The sequence below is a fragment of the Pan troglodytes genome, chromosome 10, assembly GCF_028858775.2.
Source record: "Pan troglodytes isolate AG18354 chromosome 10, NHGRI_mPanTro3-v2.0_pri, whole genome shotgun sequence".
NCBI classification, from domain to species: Eukaryota; Metazoa; Chordata; class Mammalia; order Primates; family Hominidae; genus Pan; species Pan troglodytes.
The window spans coordinates 131,918,248-131,943,640 of record NC_072408.2 but is presented as its reverse complement, the minus strand read 5'-3'; the positions used below and the strand labels follow the sequence as shown (position 1 = coordinate 131,943,640).

The window sequence follows — 25,393 nt, the reverse complement described above, 5'->3', positions numbered from 1 at the left end:
TTGGGGGTGACAAACTTTTCAGGAACTGTCTCCATGAACTAAATCTTTCCACGAATCCACTTAAAGGACAGGGAACTCGGATTCTAGGAGCCTGTGGCAAATCCCTCTCCCATTTTCTTTTTCACTTAAAATCAGCACTTAACTCTACAGCTTCGCTCACGTGGTCTGCTGAGAGCACAGCAGAGATATGAGCCCACCTTCGTTCAGTGGTTCATTAGCCTCATTCTCTCAGATGGCACAAAACAAATGATGGGCCCTCCTCCTCTCTCAAGAATTTCTCTGTGTGACTCTTAACAAGTTACATCCATCGTTTTTCCCTTAATTCTTAAATATTTATGGTCAAGTCTGAATGCTTTCCCTGAGGGTAAGGCAGCATAAACAGTTTCCTGGGTCTCAGCGCAGGAGAGTAATTTCATGTAAAGGAAGAGAAAGGGGAGCCGCTTTCTGACACCTTTCACGGACTTAGGAAGCGCAAACCAACAAACCAGTAACACAACCCCACCCCACTCAATCGGGAGGATTATGAGCAGCCCTAGGACTCTGGCCTATGTTGCCTCACTGTTTTCAAGTTTGTAGTCAAGATAACTCTAGAGAACGAGCAAGATGCTTAGTCACTTCTCCAGAGATGCAAGAGCCCAGTGAAGATGGAGTACATATAATTTTTCCTGATTTTTCCACACTCTAAATATACCAGGCATGATCATTTTATGAGCAAGCTATATTATATCTAATATATTTTTATGCTCCTCTTAAAAAAATGACATGCACTATGCAAAGAGCACTAAAAATAAAAGTACAGTTATACATTTCCATTTTTCCTAAAATGTCTTGTTTGGCCACATACACCCGCCCCCGCCCCGACCCTTGTCTGCAAGATTTCTAAAAATGCTCATCTCAGTGGCTCATTCACAGACCTGCACCCAGGTGCAACAGGGCTGCCCTTTCACAGGGAAAATGCGATTCCAAATACACCTTAGTCTGTGAACACACCCCGACTGGCTTTCATAAAATCAGATGATTTGAGCGACAGGACAGCTCGCTGCCTGCAAAGAGGGAACTCAGTTGAGCCAGTGTAACTGCTAGAAATAAGGCTTTTGCCCCCCACCCCTGACCTCAGCCCCTCGCTCCCACCCCTGGGTTTCTTGAGAATTAACCTGCTGTGTGTGGACAGGCTCTTGGACCTTCGATCTATTTCACAGCCTGCAACAAGACCTTCAGTGAATCTAGATCTAGGTGATGATGAAACCACACTGACTCCTTTCCACATTCTGATGAAAATACTCTGTAAAAAGCCTAATAGGGCTTTCAAATGATTCCAATGTAAATATTTCCTTTCTATGGAAGGGATTCAAACTGCTTCTAGGTAGAGGGAACATCTATAAAAGCTAAATGAGCTAGAATAAGGGAACTTGTATATTTCCTTTTCAAATGCCACTGTCTTATCAAGCAAAGGTTTCTCCACTTGGAGAATTCTCTTCTTCTGAGTTTGGGGGAAAAAGTGGTGATCAGAAGGTTTGACCAAGATACAGTGGGTTTTTCTCCTCCCTATAGGCTGAGCCAACTGATAGGGAAATGGGGAAATGAGCTATGGGGAAAGCTGAAGAGCTGGCCCAGAGGAGAGCCTAGAGCAGCGTGAGGGTGAGAGCCACGGCGTGGCAAGCATCCTGACTCCCACAGACCGGCCCAGGAGAAGTCTGAGTGCAAGGTAAGGATTCAACCGAGTCAGGAAGAAGCTCTCTTATCAAGCCCAGGGGCAGAAGAGGATCAGAGGAAGTAAGATGTGATAGCAGTTATTAGAAAAGCACTACATTCAGCTGGGCGTGACGGCTCACGCCTGTAATCCCAGCACTTTGGGAGGCCAAGGAAGGTGGATCACGAGGTCAGGAGTTGGAGACCAGCCTGGCCAACATAGTGAAACCCCGTCTCTACTAAACACACACACACACACACACACACACACACACACACACACACACACAAACTTAGCCGGCCGTGGTGGTGGGTGCCTATAATCCCAGCTACTCAGGAGGCTGAGGCACAAGAATCACTTGAACCCGGGAGGCAGAGGTTGCAGTGAGCCAACATTGAGCCACTGCACTCCAGCCCAGGTGACAGTGCCGGGACTCCATCTCAAAAAAAAAAAAGCAAAGCACCACATTGACCCAGGCATTTCATTTCTGAAGAGTGGCCTAGTGAAATCACAGAAATGAAATACACTAACGTTGTATCCCCCCGATAGATGCACGGAGAAGAACACCACATCATTTCCAGCGTGTTCCCACCAAAGCTGCATCACCTGGACCTAACCACGAGGAGACACCAGACAGACCCAAACAGAGCCATTCTGCCAAACCAGGAGCCTGGGCTCTTCGAAAATGTCAGTGTCACGAAAGACGAAGAAGCCCAAGGAGCTGCTCCAGACATGCAGGAGACCTGGCGACTGACGTGCCACCGCCTGAGCTGCTAGGACACTACTGGGGAACTGGCGACCTGAGTGTGGACCATAGATGAGGGGGCGGCACTGCACCAACGCCAACCTTCCTGAATTTGATGAGCGCGCTACACACTCTTCTGTAAGAGAACGCTCCTGTTCTTGGGAGATACGTGCTGAAATATTAAAGAGTGAAAGATCATTGTGGCCCCAACGTACTCTCAAATGGTTCAACAAAAAGCAAAACAACAACATGTGTTATACGCTGAGAGAGAAAGAAGGCGAAAGAGGCTTTTAGGACGTGTTAAAAATGGATGTTGACATCAGGCACAGTGGCTCATGCCTGTAATTCCAGCACTCAGGAGGCCACGGCGACAGGATCACTTGAGCCCAAGAGTTCATGACCAGCCTGGGGAACATAGCAAGACCCCATCTCTACAAAAACAAAAAAGTAGCACGTGCCTGTAGTCCAAGGTACTTGGAAGACTGAGGTGGGAGGATCGCTTGGGCCCAGGAGATAGAGGTTGCAGTGAGCCATGATCACGCCACTGCACTCCAGCCTGGACAACAAAGTGAGAAACTATCTCAAAACAAAACAAAACAAAAGGACGTTGAAAATATTAAAGACAGAATGTCAACAATGGAAGAATTCAGCTGAAGGGTACCATGGAGCTTACTATTCTTGCAGCTTTTCTAGAGGTTCTCTAGGTATTTTATTTTTTTCAAAAATAAAAGGTTTGGTTGAGCATGGTGGCTCACATCTGTAATCCCAGCACTTTGGGAGGCCAAGGCAGGTGGAATATATGAGCCTAGGGGTTTGAGTCCAGCCTGGGTAACATGGCAAAACCCGGTCTTAAAAAAAAAAAAAAAAAAGCCACAAAAATACAAAACAAACAAACAAAAAAACGAGTAGGGCATAGCGGCACACGCCTATAATCCCAGCTACATGGGAGACTGAGAGGGGAGGATTGCTTAAGCCCAGGAGGCAGAGGTTGCAGTGAGCCAAGACTACACCACTGCACTCCAGTCTGGGCAACAGATCAAGACTCCATCTCAAAAAAAAATAAAATAAAATAAAATAAAATAACAGGTTAAAAGTCACTAACCTATACATATACATTCTATTGCATAGTAGTAACATATTATTTCAGGTGCTTTAATAAAGTTAGACTTTCGGTGAAATAAGAAAAATTAAAAGCATGTGTCATGGGCTGAACTGCGTACCCCCAAAATTCGTATGTTGAAGCCCAATACCTAGTATCTCAGAATGTGACTAAATGGGCCTTTAAAAGGTGACAGAGTTTAAATGAGGCTGTCAGAGCAGGCCCAGATCCGATCTGACTGGGGTCCTCAGGAGAAGAAGCTTGGACCCATACAGAGACACCAGCGGTGTCACGTGAAAGATCACACGAGGACACAGCAAGAAGGTGGCCGTCCACAAGCCAAGGAAAGAGGCCTCAGACAAGAGCAACTGTGCAGCACCTTGGTGTTCCACACAGCCTGTGGTGTTTTGTTATGGCAGCCCTAACAGACTCACAGCACGGGCAGGCTCTTTCTCAGTTAATTAGACTCTAATAATAACCTAATAACCTAGTAACCTAGCCTTCTAATAACCTAACCAGTGGCTTTCAAATATTTGACCACAACCCACGGTCAGACCTAAGTTTTACAACGCCCCCAGCACACGCACACATTCTGCTCCGCGTAACGACAGCTTCACAGAACACCACCCGTACCTCTTATGAGCCTATTCTGTGCTGATATTTCATTTTAGTTTTATTTTTTGAGACAGGGTCTGGCTCTGTTGCCAGGTGGAGTGCAGTGGCATGATCTCAGCTCACTGCAACCTCCGCCTCCTGGGTTCAGGCAATTGTCCCACTTCAGCCTCCCGAGTAGCTCAGACTACAGGCATGTGCCACCACGTCCAGTTAATTTTTGTATTTTTTAGTAAAAATGGGGTTTTGCTATATTGGCCAGGCTGGTCTCAAACTCCTGGGCTCAAAGCAATCTGCCCACCTCAGGTTCCCAAAGTGCTGGGGTTATAGGTGTGGGCCATTGCGTCTGGCACTGCGCTAATATTATCTATTCTTGTCTATTCTGATTCGTTCTTTTTAAAATGCTGGCAGGGCCCACCTATTGAGTTCACAATCCCCCAGGTGGTCCAGACCTGCAGGGTGAATGTAGCTGGTTCAGCCAGCGCACCCCCCACCCCCAAGGCACACTGCGCTGTACAGTGACCTCCAAGCCTATCGCCATGGTGGTAGGTGCCATCCCAGCCTTTGAAGTGGCAGCACTCCACTGCCCTGGGCCCAGTGCCGGATCTCCGTGCAGCACCCCACTTGGAGAGAAGCTGCACGTTGGACTCTCCGGGGATGGGGTGCAGTTTGACAACTCCAACACTGCCATCATCAGCTGGGAGGCCCTGTTGAAGTAAACAGACAACAGGAGGCCCTGCAGAGCCTTCCCCAGAGACCTACCCCAGCGGAATGCACCATGCACTTGGGTGCGCCCGTGGTGCCCGATGAGAACATGATGAACAGTGGGTGGCTGAAGGGCAGCTGCTCGAACTCCAGCTGTGGGGCCTGCTCACTGGTGCCGGTGGCAAGAAAGTCATCCAGAAACACACTGTGGGCCAAAACGCAGGGAAACACGCCATGAACGTCCCAGAATGCTGGACCGGACCCACTGATTCCACCCGTGCACTTCCCTCTGTTTCTACCCCCAGAAAAGCCAGGATTCCAGGGGGACGGTGGCCTGATTTGGAAACTTCCTGGGACCAGGGGAGGCAGTTAGATCTCAGAGATTCAAGCTAATTGAAGGAAAACTCATTGAACGAGTGAAGGTTTCAAGTTGCTTAATCAGCACTGCTGACAGGGCCAAGGGCTGTCTTTTAGAGAATCTTTTAAGTGTTTTCATAACCACCACGGAGAAGGATCACTTACAATGAACAAGCCATGTGTGTACCAACACGGCTGAAGGAGGCTTTGGAAATGGCCTTGAAGTCTTCTGAGCCCATGTCCTTTGTTTGCTATTGATCACCTGATTAGCAAACGCTTTGTTTCCAATGATTGCCCAAAAGGAAGCACTCACCAAGTGGGTCTGAAGTAAGATGCTTCCCCCGTGGGGAGAAGGGAGAGGAGAAGATGCTAGATTAATGAGCCCTTCCTACAGATGTGGGGTCAATTTCCTAAACTACAGCTCAATGACAGAGAACCGCTCAGCAAATATCATGTGTTGTCACTAACTTACTAGATCCTGAGGTTTACAACAGCAAGATACAAATATCTGTGCAAGAACAAATAAAATTAATCCCAGCTATTGACTGTCACCCAGGAAGTGTGCCTAGGCTTACCCCCAAAGCTGACAGGCAGCATTGTTGTAGGTGGCCAAGAACCACCAAAGGGGCGACACAAACAGGAGATTTGTTTTCTGCACTAGAAACAGCCGCAGAAGCCACAAGCCATCTTGGGAAAAGGTGGTTTTCTATTGTGAATTCAGCAGCAACATCCATCTCAAAACATTGGCCCTATACTCAACTGACAAATGGACTTTCTCTCAGGGAAGGAGGTGGGAATCAGCTAAACGCAGCCTGCAGCCATTTGCTAGGGATAATTACTCTGAAATACAAATGCCATACAGACTAAAATGAAGAATTTTGCTGTCTTGCATGAGAAGGCATCCTTAAATATAAAGGTTTCTCCTGGGGAAGACATGGTGGTTTTAAAAGGGCATCCAAAATAATTCAACTCTAAGCAAGAAACAAACAAAGCCGTCTGCTCCAGCATGTCAGGAAAACTATTCACTGTGGAACTTTACAGCCAATGAAAACCCCATCCCACCTCTACCTCCTGTAAGAATCCCATTATAAAGTGCCGGATCTAATCAGATACTTCACACAGAGAAAAGCCTTTTCTGTCAAATGGCCCATAAATCACAGTACATAATGATTACCTTTGTTAAAGCTCTTCTAAGAATGAAAAGCCCACAGGGTGGCTCCCCCAGCCCCGTCAATTCTCCACAGATGGGCACGTACCCGTTTCTGCTTTATCTGTGGCATCCACAATCAAAGGATGGACTGCAGTGGGAGTTCAGCCCCTGGGGTGTCGGGCTAAATGAAGTGGCTAACATGATTCTGCTGGATGCCCTCATTTTATATCAACTGCTGATGAATATTATTCAGAAAAAATAGCCAGGCCAACCAGGGGGCTGGTAAACCCTGTCTGGTTTTCCTCCTAGCCTCCATGCATCATGGCCTCCATCCACACACCTGGGGCACAAAATCCGAGGTCGCATGAAAGAAAGCCAGCGCTCTGGCACCTGGTTGTGATTTATTAAGGTCGGCAGGGTCCCACAGTCCACGGGACAGGCACCCGGGCCTGCCTGTGAAGAATCTGCCCATCCTGACTCAGGTGCTTCAGGCAACAGAGCCCACCGCGGCCGCACAATGACAGGCAGGATCACTGAGAGCTGACTGTGCACGCTTTGCAGAGCAGCAGCATATTTAATCCTCCCAGCCAGCCTGAGAGGATGGTGCTGATAAGAGTGTGGATGTTTGTCCCCACCCTCATCTCATGTTGAAATGTAACCCCCAATCTGCAGGTGGGGCCTGGTGGGAGGTGTTTGCATCACGAGTGTGGATTCCTCCTGAATGGCAGGGACCATCCCCTTGGTGATGAATGGGTTCTCACTCTGAGTTCACACAAGAGCTGGTCATTGAAAAGTGTGTGGCACCCTGCCCCCCGACCCCCTCCACTCCTGCTTTCCCATGTAAAGTGCCCGCTCCACTTCCCTTCCGCCATGATCACAAGCTCCATACAGCCTCCCCAGAAGCAGATGCCGGCACCATGCCTCTCGCACAGCCTGCAGAACCATAAGCCAATTAAACCTCTTTTCTTATAAATTACCCAGTCTCAGGTATTTCTTTATAGCAAGGCAAGAACGACCTAATACAGGTACCACCTCATCTCCATTTTACAGATGGAGACACAAGGCTCAGAGAGGTTACTTGCACAGGGTCACACAGCTGAGAGCTGAACCTGACAAGTCAGATCTGGAGACCATGGCCCTCGCCAAGCCACCATTTTGCCTGCAGCACCCTCCAGGCTCCAGAATATGCCCTGCACACACAGCTGTCCCCAGACCCTGCTCATACCTCAAAGCCACCCCCAGATGCCACCTCCCCAGATCCTACAGGGAAGCACCCAGGCCCTGCTGTCAACCCCTGGGCACATCCTGTCCCTCCCACTCCTAGTGGTCACAGCTCAACCTCCCTGCAGGTGGGTCTCGCCTCTCCAACTAGACTGCAACTCCCGGAGGACAGGACACATGATTTGTACCTTGTGGTGCCCCTGAGAACACCCTGACAGACGGTAACAAGCCATGCACCGACTACCACTTGCTGGAACAAAAAGGCCTCCGCCATCTCCTCCTCTCTTCCACCTCTGGTCCCCGTGGCTGGTATGAAGACACCCTGCCATGTTTACATAGCCCCTCCTCACCAGGCCTCAAGGAGCCACGTACAAGGTGCCCTCCAGTGGCCCAGACACAAGGCTCAAGGGAAAGCTTACCCCGCGGGGGTAAACGCCTGAGCTCAGAACCCTCTCCCCACAACTGTTTCAAGAAAAATTAAAGGAAGGTATAACTCCAAGAACTTTGGGAAGAATTCAACTTTGACTAAACCATAATCCATAATCCATTTCCTTAATCTCTATTCAAAATGAAGATTTTTTTTTTTTTTTTTTTTTTTTTTTTGAGACGGAGTTTCACTCTTTTGCCCAGGCCGGAGTGCAGTGGCGCTATCTTGGCTCACTGCAAGCTCCTCCTCCCGGATTCACGCCATTCTCCTGCCTCAGCCTCCCGAGTAGCTGGGACTACAGGTGCCAGCCACCACACCTGGCTAATTTTTTGTATTTCTAGTAGAGACAGGGTTTCACCGTGTTAGCCAGGATGGTCTCGATCTCCTGACCTCGTGATCCGCCCGCCTCGGCCTCCCAAAGTGCTGGGATTACAGGCGTGAGCCACCATGCCTGGCCAAAAATGAAGATTCTTACAATCCTATTGGGTACACAAAACATGTGGTTTATTCTTTTATAAATGCCAGAAAAGCCAAGGAAGATGTTATCAGCAACGGGGAACACACGCATGTCCTAAAAGGTGAAAAATACATATACGAGTGTTTATGTATGCATAGCCATACATACACATGTACACATGCATGTGCACCTGTGCACGTATGCACCTGTGTAAATGCACATGCATGTGTACACATGTAGATGTGTGTGCCTTGTCATGTGCATGTGTGTGCAGTGCATGCACCATGTGCACATACATGTACACATGATTTCCTATGCAGAATTTCTGTGGCCAATCTAGGAAGGTGGGCTTGGCCCCATCAGAGCCCCCTACATAAGGGACACCAGATTGGAAGAGTGAGGGTGCCTGGGACCATCTCTCTTCCGCCACTCATTCACTATGTGGCCTTGGGGGATTCGCTCTGGGGCCTCAGGTGCCTTATCTACAAAATGATGCTTTTAACTAAAACCTCCTCCACTTCTAAAATTCTCTGAGTGACCCCAAGTGGAAGATGCAGAGGCCTACTTCCCCGCAGGAGCTCCAGTGGGTCCACACGGACCTGTGGGTCAGAATGCGGTACATTACCTGTTTGGAATCTTTGAAAGGTCTATGTTCTCTCTGGAGGACACATAAGGAATCACCACCACTTTCTTCAAGTCTGGTAGGCCTGGAAGGAGCAAGAGGAGAAAACACAAGGTTACAGGACAAAGATGCTTGGCTGCTTTTTTTTTTTTCCCACAAAATATAACACAATCTGGGGCAGAGACTACCCAGGTTGACTCCTGGCAGACTCTTATGTACCCACACACACACCCAGCCATGCCAGCTGGGAGCCGGAAGGGCCACACACCTTTAACCACCTGCTGCAGCTTTTCCATGTGGTTGTGCTCTTTGCCATTATAGACAACAGCCTCCACAGAGAAGATGAGCTTTGGCTGAATTTGAGAAAACCGGTCCAGCACACCCTGAAAGCAGGAGGAAAAAGTCATCATTGATCATCCAAAAGGCAAAAACCAGCAGGCATGGTGGTGGGTGCCTGTAGTCCCAGCTACTCTGGAGGCTGAGGTGGGAGGATTGCTTGAGCCCAGGAGTTCAAGGTTGGAGTGAGCTATGCTTGCACCACTGCATTCCAGCCTGGGCACGAGTGAGACCCTGTCTCTAAAAAAAAAAATGGCAAAAACCTTCAGTAGCCAATAGGACCACTGCATTTCACGGGAGAGAAAGGGCAACATCATCAGTGCATGACCAGGTCCCTGTGTCCCCAGCACCCGTAGCCAATAAAGAAAGTCAATGAGGCCGGGCGCGCTGGCTCACACCTGTAATCCAAGCACTTTGAGAGGCCGAGGCAGGTGAATCACTTGAGGTCAGGAGTTCAAGACCAGCTGGCCAATATGGTGAAACCCCATCTCTACTAAAAATACAAAAATTAGCCAGGCATGGTGGCACATGCCTGTGGCCCCAGCTACTTCAGAGGCTGACGCAGGAGAATCGCTCTGCAGTGAGCCGAGATCGTGCCATTGCACTCCAGCCTGGGCAACAGAGCAAGATTCTGTTTTTTTTTTGTTTTTTGTTGTTTTTTGTTTTTTTTTAAAAAGGCAGGCATGGTGGCTTACACCTGTAATCCCAGCACTTTGGGAGGCTGAGGTGGGCGGATCATGAGGTCAGGAGTTCAAGACCAGCCTGACCAACATGGTGAAACCCCATCTCTACTAAAAATACAAAAATTACCCAGGCATGGTGGCACGTGCCTGTAGTCCCAGCTACTCGGGAGGCTAATGCAGGAGAATCGCTTGAACTCAGGAGGCAGAGGTTGCAGTGAACCAAGATAGTGCCACTGCACTCCACCCTGGGCGACAGAGTGAGACTCCATCTCAAAAAAAAAAAAAAAAAAGTTGATCAAAGCACAACTTATATCTGAGAACAACCACTATGCCAAGGAAGGCATCAATATCAAGAAATACCAGAAGTATTTACAGACATATACTGAAATAGGAAGAGTATAGAGTGTGTGTTTACACTACCAAAAAGATTCCCCACTTTACAGAAAGAGCCTGTTAGCACAGCTCTGCTAGTATATACAAAAGAAGATTCATCTTCCAAAGAGGCCACAACAGCAAAGCAAAGTGGCCTCATATTTTGGTTCTCGGAATCTTCAATTAAAGAGGAACCTGAATCCTCCAAGCAGTGCATTTATGCCAACCAATGGCATAAGCCTACACGTGCATACACTAGTTAATGAGCCCCATCTTGAAAGGCAGGATCGCCACACCCATGTCTCTGGTCTGTACTGCACGTGGAGTCTGCAGTCCAGCCAAGGGCATTGCTTTCCTGAAACAGGGGATTCCTCCCATGCAGGCATGGGCTTGTTCTTGGAACTCATAACATTCACTGACACTCCCTGTTAGTCCAGATTATTAATTATTAACAGATTATTAATGTTAGTAACAGATTAAAGCACTCTCAGACAAGGCTTCTATTCACTTCCCTCCTGGCCATCCTCAAGGTTACACTGTGTTAAGAGACTGCCATCTGCAAACATGGGTAGCCATCACCCAGATGGCTGCTATTCCCTCGCACATGAGCCTGATGCAAGCAGTTCAAGACCAACACCTAGGGCTACCCCCAGGGCACATACAGTGGCCCCAGAACCTGTGAGTAAGGACTTCACAGCACAGGGCTCTCCACCCTGGCTGCCTGGTAGCATCGCCTGCAGTGGGACTATTAAGTTAATTAAGCTCATTAGGATAACTAATTAACGGGTCAGGAGCAGCGGGCATTTCTTTTCAGGGCTCCCTGGTGACTCTTAGCAGGGAAGCAGAAACGCTGACTCTGCGGGAGTCTAAGGGGCAGAGTGTTGTGGGAGGGAGGCTGGGCAGCTCAAAGTGTGGTCCCCCAGGCAGCCAGTCAGCCTCACCTGGGGCCCCAGACCTAATGAATCGGAAACTCTGCAGGAGACCCAGCAATCTGTTCTCACCAGCCATCCAGATGATCCTGAGGTGTGATAAAATTTGACAATTTCTGTGCTAACAGTTCTAGGATTCAGAGTTTACTCAACACTGTCCAATTTCCCCAACTAGAAGCTGAATTAACAGAGAAGAGTAGGGAGTAGAAAGCATTTGTTTATTCCATGTGCTAGGTGCCAGGCACCGTGCCAGGGAACCAGACAGACAGGGTTCCCACTCCCCAGAACATACGATCTATCAGAAACACAACAGGAAAACAATTGCAAATGTTATTGTTTTCCATTTCCAATGTTTTCAGTAAACTACACTCAAAATTAGGTAGCCAGGGAAAGAAAAAAAGAGAAGGAATTAAAGCCATAAGGAAAAACTAATGATGGACTTGACCAGCAAAACCAAAAATCATTTTTCCAAAACAACCAATAACATAAGCTTCTTAGCAGGCATGGTGGCTCGCGCCTGTAATCCCAACACTTTGGGAGACGAGCTTGGACAGCTACAAAAGAATTATTTTATTAAATTAGCAGGGCACCTGTAATCCCAGCTACGTGGGAGGCTGAGTGGGGAGGATTGCTTGAGCCCAGGAGCTCGAGGCTGCAGTGAACTGTGTTCGCAGCACTGTACTCCAGCCTGGGCAACAGAGAAAGACCCTGTCTTAAAATAAAATAAAAGTAAGCTTCTTGAAAAATCTGATCAAGAAGAAAAAATGCATTTCGGCCGGGCACAGTGGCTCACGCCTATAATCCCAGCACTTTGGGAGGCCAAGGTGGGCAGATCACTTGAGGTCAGGAGTTTGAGACCAGCCTAACCAAAATTGAGAAACCTCATCTCTACTAAAAATAGAAAAATTAGCCAGACACGGTGGCCCATGCTTATAATCCCTGCTACTCGGGAGGCTGAGGCAGGAGAATCGCTTGAGCCCGGGAGGCAGAGGTTGCAGTGAGCTGAGATCATGCGGCCTAGGTGATAGAGCGAGACTCCATCTCAAACAAACAAAAAAGGAAACCTAACATTTCCAGTTACCCCTTGTAGAACACTTACCGTGTGTCAGGTGCTGCCCTAAGCACTGGACCGATATTCGCTCATTTACTGCTCAGAATGACCTTGGACATGGGTGGCCTTATCACCCTCATATTGCAGGTGACTAAGCTGAAGCATGTGGCCTCTCAAAATTAGAAATCACACTTGACTACAGAATAAAAGATTCATGAGCCAGAAAACAATGTTTAATAGATTTTGAAATCCAGATAGAATGGATGACTTCTCAAGAAAATAAAAATTACCAAAATTTATTCAAAAAGCAGCACCACAGCTGAAGTGACAAAGGTCTACCTCCTCCAGGGACACCAGGGTGGGCAGCTCTGCAGGCGAGCACCACCAAGTCTCTGTAAGCTACAGCATCCCTTCTGCGTAAACCATTACAGAAGTCGGAGAAAGACAGGAAACACACAAACCAAAAGAGAGAGAGATTACAGACCAATGTTATTGACTACAGCAACAGGCTAACGGAGGGGGAAATCACATGATTATCTTGGAAGCTTCTGATAAAAGGCAACATGCTTTCCAAACCCATGCTTTAATCAGCTGGAAACTGAAGGATACTTCCTCACTGACAAAAGGTATCTGGCAGACACTTGACGGCACATTTCGCACTTGGTAAAAGATAAGATGTCCAGTGAGAAAAGGACATGCAAGACGCCCACCCCCAGCCCACCTGCACCTGTGCCGAACACCCCCACCTACGTCCCGGGGTGGGAACTAGAAACAGTTTGCCCCCTGCACACAATGGGAACAGCTGCACACAAAATCTGTGAAAGTCACCAGAAAAACCACTAGAACAAATCAGTTAGGCAAGGTGGCCACATATAACTCAATCCAGCAAAATAAATAGTGGTGTTAAACCCCAGCAATACAGTTTGAAAAGGTAATGAGAGCCAGGAGCGGTGGCTCATGCCTGTACACCCAACACTGGGAGGCCAAGGCGGGTGGATCACTTGAGGATCAGGAGTTCAAGACCAGCCTGGCCAACATGGTGAAACCCCATCTCTACTAAAAATACAAAAATTGGCCAGGCGTGGTGGCGCACGCCTGTAGTCTCAGCTACTTGGAAGGCTGAGGCAGGAGAATGACTTGAACCTGGGAGGCAGAGGTTGCAGTGAGCTGAGATCATGCCACTGCACTCCAGCCTGGGTGACAGACTGAGACTCTGTCTCAGAAAAAAAAAAAAGGTAATGAGAAAAACAGAACAAAAGAAAATGAGAAAGTCACTAAAGGATTTTTTTTTTTTTTAGACAGGGTTCTGCCCTGTCACCCAGGCTAGAGTACAGTAGACAGATCACAGCTCACTCAGACTCAACCTCCCGGGCTCAGGATCAGGCTGTGTGCCACACACCCAGCTAAGTTATTTCTTTTTTGTAGAGATGGAGTTTTGCCATGTTGCCCAGGCTGCTCTCAAACTCTGGGACTCAAGTGATCCATCCGCCTCAGCCTCCCAAAGTGCTGGGATTACAGGTGTAAGCTACCCAGCCCAGCCCTCTAAAGAATATTTAATCTGGGAGAGAGACAGAAACAAACACTGGTTTGGATCCACTTGTTAAAGGGTGTGTACTGGATAGTAGAAAGGTGATGAAAGTTAAAAAAGAAAGAAAAGAAAAAGATAAAAAGGTGTACAGTAGAGAGAAGCAGAAACGAGACTGGTCGGAAGCTACTATGACGGCACGCGTGAGAGATGGCAGTGCCTAGCCGGGGTCACGGAGGAACCGAGGAACCGCCCAATCAAACGTATGAAGGAGGACAGTGGAGAGGCGGCAAGAACAGCCAACGGTAGGGAAGGGAGTGAAAGGGTGTGGGGCACAGCCCGAGCTCCTGGTTTGGCAGGGTTGTAGTGGCGGGGGTTACTGAGATGGGGCTCCCCTTGGGGACTTGTGAGCTCCTCTGGGGCTCCCTGAGTCTTGAGAACTTCTGGCAGCCCCGCCAGTGCTGACTGGACAGGGGGAAGGAAGGCTGAAGTGCTCTCAGGATGCACAGTCATGACAGGAAGGAGGGGTCTTCCTCCAGCTGAACACCTTGGCCACTGCGGAAGGCACAGGAGGAGGCGCAGACCAACCCAAGCTTCTCTCTACTCCCGCCACTTCCTCTGCCCCTCAGCAAAGTTCACAGCGGGCGGGTGGGGGACAAGGGAATGACTGTGACATTATTACAGAGATGCCCTTGGAGCTGCCCCAACGCACTTTTTTTTTTTTTAAGTAAAACCATTAAGTAAAACATTGGCCAACTTCAGCATCAGTTTAAAAAAAGTGCATGGGACATACAGGTAACAGGGACTTGGCCCCTGGCCTCAGGACATCAGGCCTTCGGTCACCGTCCACCTCCTCCCTCCTCCATTTCAAGGGTACCCCCGGTACCCCTTCCTCAGTGACGCCCTTGGTGGACAAAGACTATTTCCTACTACTACTTCTTCTGCTCTAAACTGCTACACAGAGGTGGCTGCAGAAAGCCCCAAAATGGTGCCCCCCAGGAGTCCAGCAGCAACAGGCCGAGTCTGCAGGCAGGTGGCACCCCGGTCCCACCAGCATTTACTCCACAGGCCACCAGGGCTGGCCCTCCTTGGGTCTGATGCTATCATACACCCTGCCCAAATCCATCAGAAGAACATCATGTCCAGAAATGGCCCTTCCTGGCACCAAACCCTCCTGGACTGAGAATGCCACCCCTTCCTCCTCCCCAGCCACTTCTGATGGGCAGGAGACTGGGACAGAAGCATCCAGGAGAGAAGTCTTCACCCCCTAGACCAGCGCCTGGGCACTGGCACTGGAACAAGGCATCTAAACAGAAGCTCACCCCCAGCCAGGCAAGCCCCTCTTCCCCATTCTCAGTGCCCAGATGCACCCCCCGAGAGCAAGTGCCTGCCCTTCCTGGAAAGACACCACGTCCACTTAACTAAGTGCATGCACAGCGATTTCTCAGACTCTTTCATGTCCTGCTGGGACTTGGGTGTCCCTCTGTTTACTTCTGACGCTGTCTCTATGCAAATATCAAGGTAACACATTCAACCTACTCTAAGGCCATGGTCCTTACTCCTCCCTTTCCTGGCCACATGGCCCTGGACAAGGTATCCCTGCACCTGGCTCCCTCCAGCCCCAGCCACCCCTTATGCAAAGTGAGTCCCAACACTCCTGACACCCAAGCTCCCTCACCCACAGGTAAGGGGCCTGTCCAGACCTTGGCTGTGGTGAACACACAAACCACAAATGGCATGTCTACACTGGCGCCCTCTCTGTGCCCAGGATTCTAAGATGGACTGAGAGTTCTTGGTTTAGTGGGGAAGAAATGATTGCCAGTTAAAACATATTGAGCATTTACTGAATGCTTACTATGTGCCAGGCCCCAGTCTGAGCTCATTAGAGGCACTTACTGCCCTTCACAGCCTTAAGAGAGGGGCAATAAGGCCAGGCACAGTGGCTCATGCCTGTAATCCCAGCACTTTGCATCACGAGGTCAGGAGATCGAGACCAGCCTGGCTAACATGGTGAAACCCCGTCTCTACTAAAAATACAAAAAATTAGCTGGATATGGTGGCAGGCGCCTGTAGTCCCAGCTACTTGGGAGGCTAAGGCAGGAGAATGGTGTGAACCCAGGAGGCGGAGCTTGCAGTGAGCCGAGATCGCACCACTGCACTCCAGCTTGGGAGACAGAGTGAGACTCCATCTCAAAAAAAAAAAAAAAAAAGAGAGGGGCAATAGTATCCACTCCCTATCCCTGATAAGGCAGGAACGGGGTGAGTGACTTGCCCAAAGCCTCACAACTGGCCAGAGGCATGGCTGGGCTGCAGCCTGGCTTGTCTGATGTGGGTGCTGGTGCTCCTCACCACTGTGCTGGCTCCACTCAGAAAACACTAATACCATACATGGAACAGAAAATCAAAACAGCAGAACAGATTCGGGTGCTGAGATCCTGCAGCAGACTGAATCAGGAGGAAGAGGAGGAAACCCAGAAAGCCGCTGGAGTCAGCATCTCCAAAGCCCGGCGTCAAGAATAAGCAGGTCCCACAGGGTAGGCGGGAGGGAGAAGAGGCTGTTCTGAACAGAGGACATAGAGATCAACACCCAGGGGCAGGTGGAGTGGGGCCCAGAGGAAGACCTGCCAGGAAGCCTGAGGCCAGGGAAGAAACAGAGAGAGCCAGCCTGGGAGAGCCCCGGAGGGCGGCAGAGAATTTCCACAAGGAAACTGGGATCTCAGAGAACCAGCCCAGTACAGGGTGACCAGGATCTCAAGGTGAAAGGACTGAGCCTGCCAGTGATCTGGGGCTCAAATACCACAGGACCCCAGGCACAGTGACAGTGATCAGGCTACAAAGACGAGTGTTTCTGAATCAGAGGTCTGGCCCCTAGCCCCATGAAAAGACTCAGGGGTCCTCTGACACAGCTGAAGATTTCCTGGCTGGACCAGCAGGGATCAAGATCTCGAGCATCCAAAACCAGCTGTCAGCCTGTCCTGGCCCAGGAGAGCTGCTCGAGGACGGCTTTCATGTTGCAACAAAACAAACACACCTATGAACATGTGTCTGACCTGAATACGGTGCTTAGCAACCAATCAAGCATTGAAACCAACAGCCGGTGTTGAATCATGCTGACAGCCACCCAGAGCGAGCGAGAATGGCTGTCCTATTTACACACACAGACACACAGACACACACACACACACACGGCCACCTGATGGCACTTCAGGAGGACAAGGCCTGCAGGCTACAGGCTGGGCTCTCTGGTGTGCAGGGATCAGAGGGTGGCCTTCTCTGACATCTCTGAAAATGGCAAAGGCTCAAAGGTAAACAGTGAAACAAAAAACCCAAAGCCATCAAAAGACTCAGGACCTAGAGATCTTGCTGGGGCTGGAAAGGTTGGGAACCCTTAGAACAGAGCACTTCCCCAACCTGGCGATGCCCTCCGAGCCCAAAAGCATTAGTAAGGCAAGCTGAGATGCCCAGGCAGCCAGCAGAGAGCAGGCAGAAGGAGGTGGGCAGTGGTGGGAGAGAGCCTGGAATGGGTAGAAGTAAAGCACAGGGGAGTGACGGAGGCCAGAAACGCGTTCCCCCAGTGTCATCGAGTAAAGACGGATGCCCCAGCACTCCCTGGACAGCCCACTGCGGTCTGTGGCTCTGCAGCAGAGAGGGTCCCTTCAGCACCCAGCACAGCCAGCCGAGGAGCTCTCAGTGGACAGGCGTGTGAACCCACGAGTCCAACGGTGCGACTCCATCAACAGAGACCAGAAGTCAACACAGGATTTGTAGGAGAGTGGCAATTTCCCTTTACGATATTCTCTGAGATTCAAAGAAATATAATTTCAAAGCAAGAGAAAACATGATTCCAAAGGGAAGACATTCACGCTTCATTGCAGTTTCTGAAGAGCGCCCCTTACTGAAAACGGGGCACAGTCTGAAGTTTAACATGGTGATGCTGGAAATTAAAAACGGGATCTCTTTTTTAAGTAGAGATCTGCAAACCGATGCAGGAACTGTCCACGAGCCCAGAACCCATCAGCCTTGGCTCAGTTCCAGCCCCACCTCATCAGCAACTCCAGGAATTCATCCCTGTTAGTTTTAGCCCCTGAACAAGGATGGTAAATGGAGGGTGAGCAGAGGCTTTCGCGCAGTCGACCTGTGCCAGGTCCTTACTCAGCTCCGACAGCGGGTGTCCAGGTGTCTGTGGGACCAAGCGCTATGAACATGGCATCCACGCAGGGCCTCCCACGCTGGGTGCATGCGGCCAGGAGTGCTGCCCAATAATGTCTGCCACGAAGCCACCAAATGCCAACAGACTCCCTGCCAACCGGCTGGATCTCAGTTCGAGTGCGAGTAACGTGTGTCACACACAGCCCCGTCTCCGGCAGGATGGAGTCTATACCTCGGACACTAGCAAAATGAGCGACAGAGAGAAGCGTCTCAGCAGGAGTGCAGGTGGCCCTGTTTTCTGACCTGAGACGTAGCCGCAGGGCCTGGGACTGTTCACTTCCCAGAAGCTGCGGGAGCCATGGGGTGAGCAGAGCCATGCTGCCATCTAGTGCGCCCAGCAGCTCGGCCAGCACTTCCCACTCCAGAGGTGGCTCGGGGAGGCGGTGATTCCAGAAAACCCTGGACCAACCCCGGCCAGGAAGCAGTGTCCCCGAGACCATGTTTGCTACAGAGCCATGCATCCCTCCTGAGTCCTTCCAGGATGGGCAGATCCTGCCGGACTGGAGTCAGCGGGGAGTGACGTGCACAGGACAATGACCCAGCGAGGCTGGATGCAGCTGTGAGACAGGCTGGGGTCCAGCCCTGCCACTGCAGCCATGCAGAGTCAGAGGCTCTCCCTCTCTCCACTCCCTGGCCTCAGACAAACCACCAAAGGCCGATTCCAGTTGCTCTGACATCACCTCTCCAGGGGGAGGAGGCTACACTCCAGCTCTGGGAGGCCATGATCACTCCCCTGCCACACACGGCTCTCCCAGCCTCTCACAACCCGTTTACAAAAGGTTAGTCATAATTTAACTCAAAACACACCCATCTCCCGACTAGTTCAAACAGTAGCTAACACTTACTGGGCTGGCCTGGAGGGTCACACCCTGTCCCCAGCTCCACACAAACGTGGCTCCTGCCATCTGTGCAGTTGCACTAACACTGCTGCCATTCTCCTCTGGGGACACCAGGGCACTTGCCCAAGGACACTGATCAAGGAAGCCACATGGAGCAGAGGCAGCCAGCCTGCCCGGCCTTGAGCACACCCTGCCATCCTGCCGTCTCACCCTGGGGCCCTTCCCTCTGCCCTGGACAGCCTGGCTCAAGGTCGGCTGAGGGGTCTGAGTGTCCAGTCCAGGAACTCCACCCCTCCAGACCCTCCCACAAGGACACCATTGGCCCCAGCAGCCCAGGCAGCCCCCACAGAGGGCCCTAGGGACAGGAGAGGCCACAGGTTGAATTTCTGTCTCAGGTCAGTCTCTGCTGACCTGGGGAGGTCCTAGGGTGAGATGGCCTGGGAAAGAACACAGGAAAGTTCCAGAAGGCAGGGCACGGCCATTCAGCCACACAGTACAGATCTACAAGGTGGCCACGCCCTCCCTGAACCCAGCAGGGCTCCATGATCAGCCCAGCTGGTGCTGCGGCCGATGCACGGCTGGCCAGTCTCAGTCCTCCGGGCCTGTGTCTGATCTCTCCTCCCACGGTGTGGAGAAAGGACACTCCTCCTCCAAAACCTTACTGAAAAAGCAAGCCTCTAAGTAGACATGATTTCTAAGCTCACACCCAAAAGCCTCACCTGTGGACAAGCACAGACACCAACCCCGGGCACTGGGTTTTAAAGGGCCAGCGGCCACACCTGCAGCTGCTGCTGCTGACTAACGGACGGCACAGGGCCTGGCCCAGAACAGAGGCAGCTGGCACCAGGAGGAGCGGTCAGGGACACGGTTGCTGCATGTCCTGTAACAGGGGCTCATGGCTCCTGAAGGTCCCTGACGCTCAAGGCTCTGCAGCCAGGAGAGGGCCCTGGCTGGGGAGTGGGGGCCCCAGGAAGACCCGCTCTGCGGCTGCTTCATTTGCCCCGTGGAAAGACCTATAGGCTGGGGGGCCCCAGTGGGGATCAGCACATGCTTCCGGCCCTGCCTGGGCCACTCTGGGCAGCTGGACACACCCTGGGGTGGTTTGGGGACAGAGAGACCACCCTCCCGGAGTGCACACCCACACAGTACGGGTCCAGAGGAAGGGGCTGGTAACAGCAGAAACCAACACAGGGAGGTCCTGGGGAACTTCTGCAGGCAGGACTTTGAGAACAAAAATCTAGAGAACTCTCTTCAGAGGACACACACTTAGCAAACCTCACGTGGTCACTAAATCCCAGGTGAGGAAGACAGGGCTCGACCTTACTAGACCTTAACAACACTGGGTGCTGCATACGCCACCTGCCCACGTCTTCGATGAACACGGCGAGGAGTGGGGGAACGTCAGGACTGCTTGAAAGGAAGAACCAGACGCGAGTCCTTCTGGCTTCTTTCCCCATAGAGGCAGCTGCAACGCCACCTCCTCCCGCTGGGCTCACGCTGCTGTCCGGCTCCCCTGGGAATTCAGCCCATACAGCCCCTGCCCAGGATGCTCACAGGGCAAGGGGTGCCCCCTCTGTCACAGACCCTGACTCACATTCACACCGAAGTCCGGGGACGTGGAGCTCCAGATGGCACCAATGCTTGCCGCAGCCAGCATCGCCTCGACAGCGTGCTCACTGTTGGGTAAATAACCTGTGGAGAAAACATAGGAAGAAGCCTTGGGTTCAGGGTGTATGGGAGGTAGCAGATGTCCAAAAGGTTCCTCTGAGAGCCAAGGTCAGAGTGGGAAGGGGGCTGGCCTTGAACTGCCTGAGGATCCTGACCACCAGCCCCCGCCCAGATGAATCACCTGCTGCCAGCCTGTCCACTCCCCACCATCCCCCTGCAATCCATTCTCCATGCTCTGATGACAATGACCCCGTGGGCTCTCCTCCCTCTGCTCCCCATCCCTCCCTGGGATCTGGTCACAGCAGCCTTCTTCCGACTCCTCAGTTGTCCTAATCACCTCCTGCCTTTGCACAGCTGTCTGATCTGCTGAACACTCCTCCACGCACACCAGCAGTCTCCACTCAGTGTGCGCTCATCCTGCAGCTCTTCACTCAAATGAAACTTCCTCAGAGCAGCCTTCTCCAAGGCTGTCTTGCCCCCAACCCGGTGAACTCAGGTCCCCCAACTAGTTACCTGCAAAGCACACTGTATTTCTCCTTCACCAAACTTAGCATAACTGCAAATGAATAATCACCTGTGTAACTGGCCGTCTAGTATCTGGTTCTCACATGAGGGCTGGGACTTTGCCTGTCTTGTTCTTTGCTTTACCAAATGCCTTTTACCATGCCCTGCACATCAAGGGTCCTCATATATTTGCCGGCTGGCAGATGGATGGATGGATAGATGGAAGGAAAGAATAAAGGACAGATGGCTGGCAGATGGATGGATGGATGATGGATGAGGAATGATGAATGGAAGATGGATGGATGAATGAATGAACGGATGACAGATGGAGGATAGATGAATGGATGGAGAGATGGATGATGGGTGAATGGGTAGGCAGAGAGAAGAATGTATAGACAGTTGGATGGATGATGTATGAGGGATGATGAATGGAAGATGGATGGATGAATGGATAATGAGTGAAGGATAGATGAGTAGATGGAGAGATGGAAGATGGGTGAATGGGTAGGTAGAGAGAAGAATGAATAGACAGTTGGATGGATAGTTGGATGGATGGTGGATGAGGATGATGAATGGAAGATGGATGAATGGGTAGATGATGGGTGGAGGATAGATGAATGGATGGATAGATGGATGACGGATAAATGGGTAGGTGGAGAGAAGAATGTATAGACAGTTGGATGGATGGATGGTAGGATAAATGATGGATGAGGGATGATAAATGGAAGATGGATGGATGAATGGGTAGATGATGGGTGGAGGATAGATGAATGGATGGATGGATGGGTAGGTGGAGAGAAGAATGTGTAGACGGATGGATGGATAGTTGGATAAATGATGGATGAGGGATGATGAATGGAGGATGGATGGATGAATGGGTAGATGATGGGTGGAGGGTAGATGATGGGTGGAAGATAGATGAATGTATGGATGATGGGTAAATAGGTAGGTAGAGAGAAGAATGTATAGACGGATGGATGGATAGATGGATGGATGAATGATGGATGATAAATGGAAGATGGATGGATCAATGGGTAGATGATGGGTGGAGGATAGATGAGTGGATGGATAGATGGATAAGGGATGGATGGGTAGGTGGAGAGAAGAATGTATAGACAGATGGATGGATGGATAGTTGGATGGATGGTGGATGAGGATGATGAATGGAAGATGGATAGATGAATGGGTAGATGACGGGTGGAGGATAGATGAATGGATGGATAGATGGATAATGGGTAAATGGGTAGATGGAGAGAAGAATGTATAGACAGGATGGATGGATGGATGGATGGATAAATGATGGATGAGGGATGATAAATGGAAGATGGATGGATGAATGGGTAGATGATGGGTGGAGGATAGATGAATGGATGGATAGATGGATGACGGATGGATGGGTAGGTGGAGAGAAGGATGGATAGATGGATGGACAGATGGATGGGTTGATGGATGGCTGCACAGACAGGTGGACTGGTGGATGGTTGGTTGGATGGATAGAGAGGAGAGGGAATGAAGAACACAAGCAGTACTGTCAAGAGCCATATTCAAGCCTATAAGGGGCAGAGGTCCTCAGGCCCTCCATCTCCTAGCAGGCTGGCTTTCATGACAACAGAGGCAGGGAATCCTCATGGCCACAGAGACTATGATCAATTAACCAGATCACTCTACACATTCCAGAGTAAAGGACCTGTACAGTAGGGCAGAAGGCAGTCACGAGACGAAGGGCCATGAACAAGGCCTCATCAGAGCAAGGTGCAGCTACCCAGGTGTGCCCCCAGGGGTCCCTAGTCAGCTGGCTCCCTTTTTCCCTCCTTCTCCCCCCTGCAGTGGGTGTTTCTGTTTGTCTGGATTCACAGGTGACTCCCCTGCTGGGCCATAAGCATCCAAGGGGCAGGGGTCACACCACCATGGGGTTCCACCCACATCCGGCAGATGGTTGGCATTTGCTGAGTTTGCAGCAAAGATGAGACTTGGCTATGAGTGTAAACTGAAGCATCTCAACACTGTCACCCCCAGGGTCAGGGCAGGACTCGGTGCCCAGGGGAGGCTACTTAACCATCTGACTCCATGTGGCTGACAAGTGAGGAGGAGCTGGCCCTTCTCCCATGGTACATCAGACGCCAACCCTGGGAACCACTTCACAGACAAAGGAAAACGGAGCTAGGCGCAGCTTTAACTCCATCTTTTGAAGACTCTAAAGCATCCAACCCCATTTTAATCATTTTCTACTGTTTTCTGGAAAACTCAAAGTCCCAAATCCTAGTAACTATGATCAGGTCAAATCCGTATCCAACTGAGACCCACAAAATGGCTGGGGCACAAGGAACCAGCTCACCTCTGAAGGGTCCAGGGCATCGCGGCCAGGCGTCTCCTCAAAGAAAGCATAGCTCACAGGGACCTTGGCTGTCCCCAATATAATCTGTTTTGTCTCTCCTTCACTCAGAAACGTTTGCTTCAAAAGATTTTTTTAAATGAGAATTGGGAGGGAAGAAAAAAACTGGAGATAGAACATTTTGCATTCCTTTGCAAGACCTTAAGAGTGTACAGATTAAATCAGACGACCAAGAAGAACCCAAAAAGTGAGGTTTCCGCCTCAAAAATGCCTGCTTTGTGACTAGACGCAGTGGCTCATGCCTGTAATCCCAACACTTTAGGAGGCCATGGCAGGAGGATCTCTTGAGCCCAGAAGTTTGAGACCAGCCTGGACAACATAGCAAGACCCTGTCTTTACCAAAAATACAAAAATTAGCCAGGCATGGTGGCACGTGCCTGTAGTCCCAGCTACTCAGGAGACTGAGGTAGGAGGATCCCTTGAGCCCAGGAGTTCGAGGCTGAAGTTGAGCCATGATCACGCCACTGCAGTCCAGCCTGGGCAACAGAGTGAGACCCTGTCTCAAAAAGAAAAAAAAAAAAAAAAAAAGTCTGCTCTGATGATCAGCCCAACACCCATAGTCATTCATTCAATAAACACTTCTTAGATGCTGCTAGGTGCCAGGCACTCTCTATGAAGATACAGCAGTGAAGAGAAAACAAAGCCCCTGCCCTCTAGTATGGAGAACACACGCACACAAACACACCAAGATCCCTGCAGGTTCAGGTGAGCCATGAGGACTATGATGAAAGCAGGTGCAGGAAGAGTGGGATGCATTTTTCGAAGGCTAACCAGGAACGGCCTCTGAGGAGGCAACCCCGACAAGCCAGGGTGAACCCTGAGGATAGGCCGAAGGAGAACAGGCCGCCAAGGGCTGAGACAGGAGGCAGCCGGCATGCCCATCGCTAGATTCCTTCCTAGTCAGCTACCAAACGCTGAGCACTAACTCCATGTCCAGTCCTGTTACTCAAGGGGGAGGCGGGGCAGGGTAGTGGGGCCTGGCGCACAGGATTCTTGGTCCAGCCACTTACTGCACTTATAGATGACAAGGCCGCCCAGTTCCTCCTGCCTCTTTGCAAACAAGCTGAACGGCAATTTGCAGTAAGTTCCCTCGGGAGAGGCACACCCGTGCCAAACACCAAGGCTCCAAAGCCCAAGCCCCTCCCCAGTGGCTTTTCCTGCCACCCGCCCCCTGTGGTCCTTGTCCGATGACATGGAGGGGAAAGGGAGGGAGGTTGGGAGCCCCAACCACCAGGGCTGCACTGGAAGATAAATCTCCTTCGTCTGCACCTGCTCATCCCCATGTACACACCTACCTGCATCTCAATTAACTAACAAGTATGTTTGGGGTAAAGAACAGGTCCATGCACAGGCCTTTACATTTTTTCCACAAGTCAAGGTGAAAGGAAAATTGTAAGAAAAATACCTAAGCAGTTCTTCGTGGGAAATCCTCAGTTGCTATCCCAGGGAACAAAGGAGAGCCCCGGCCCAGAGTGGGAAGACAAACCACGCCTCAAGGTCTACAGATTCCAGCCCCTGCTCCTTCCAGAACAATCCCCAAATGGGGCCTGCTCTTAGGTCCTACTTCCCTTGCTTTATGGCTCAAGGCGGGAAGGGCGTCAGAACAGACCAGCACCTCAGGAAACTCTAGGCAGAGTGGAAGAAAGTGGACGAGGCCTTTGGGATCAGACCTGGGCACCTGCCCCACCTCCTGCCCTCCATGTTCCACCCCACAGAGCTCCTAATGCCCGTGTAGACGCCTCCTGCTCGCTGCCTCCAGGCCTGTGGCCTCCTGCTTGCTGCCTTCAGCAGCCTCCAGGC

The 25,393-nt window shown here is 50.7% G+C and overlaps 1 protein-coding gene across 9 annotated transcripts in view; it reads right to left on the bottom strand.

Moving 5' to 3' along the window:
* Nucleotides 1-25,393, bottom strand: part of AACS (acetoacetyl-CoA synthetase) — a 76,964-nt gene that overhangs the window by 30,140 nt on the left and 21,431 nt on the right. For all 9 annotated transcript variants that reach the window (XM_063785296.1, XM_016924612.4, XM_016924611.4 and 6 more), the window contains 4 exons: nt 20,624-20,721; nt 9,354-9,468; nt 9,089-9,170; nt 4,909-5,056 (listed from right to left, as the gene is read on the bottom strand). In XM_063785296.1, the coding sequence (XP_063641366.1) occupies nt 4,909-5,056; nt 9,089-9,170; nt 9,354-9,468; nt 20,624-20,721 (443 nt within the window). The remainder of the gene's footprint in view (nt 1-4,908; nt 5,057-9,088; nt 9,171-9,353; nt 9,469-20,623; nt 20,722-25,393) is intronic.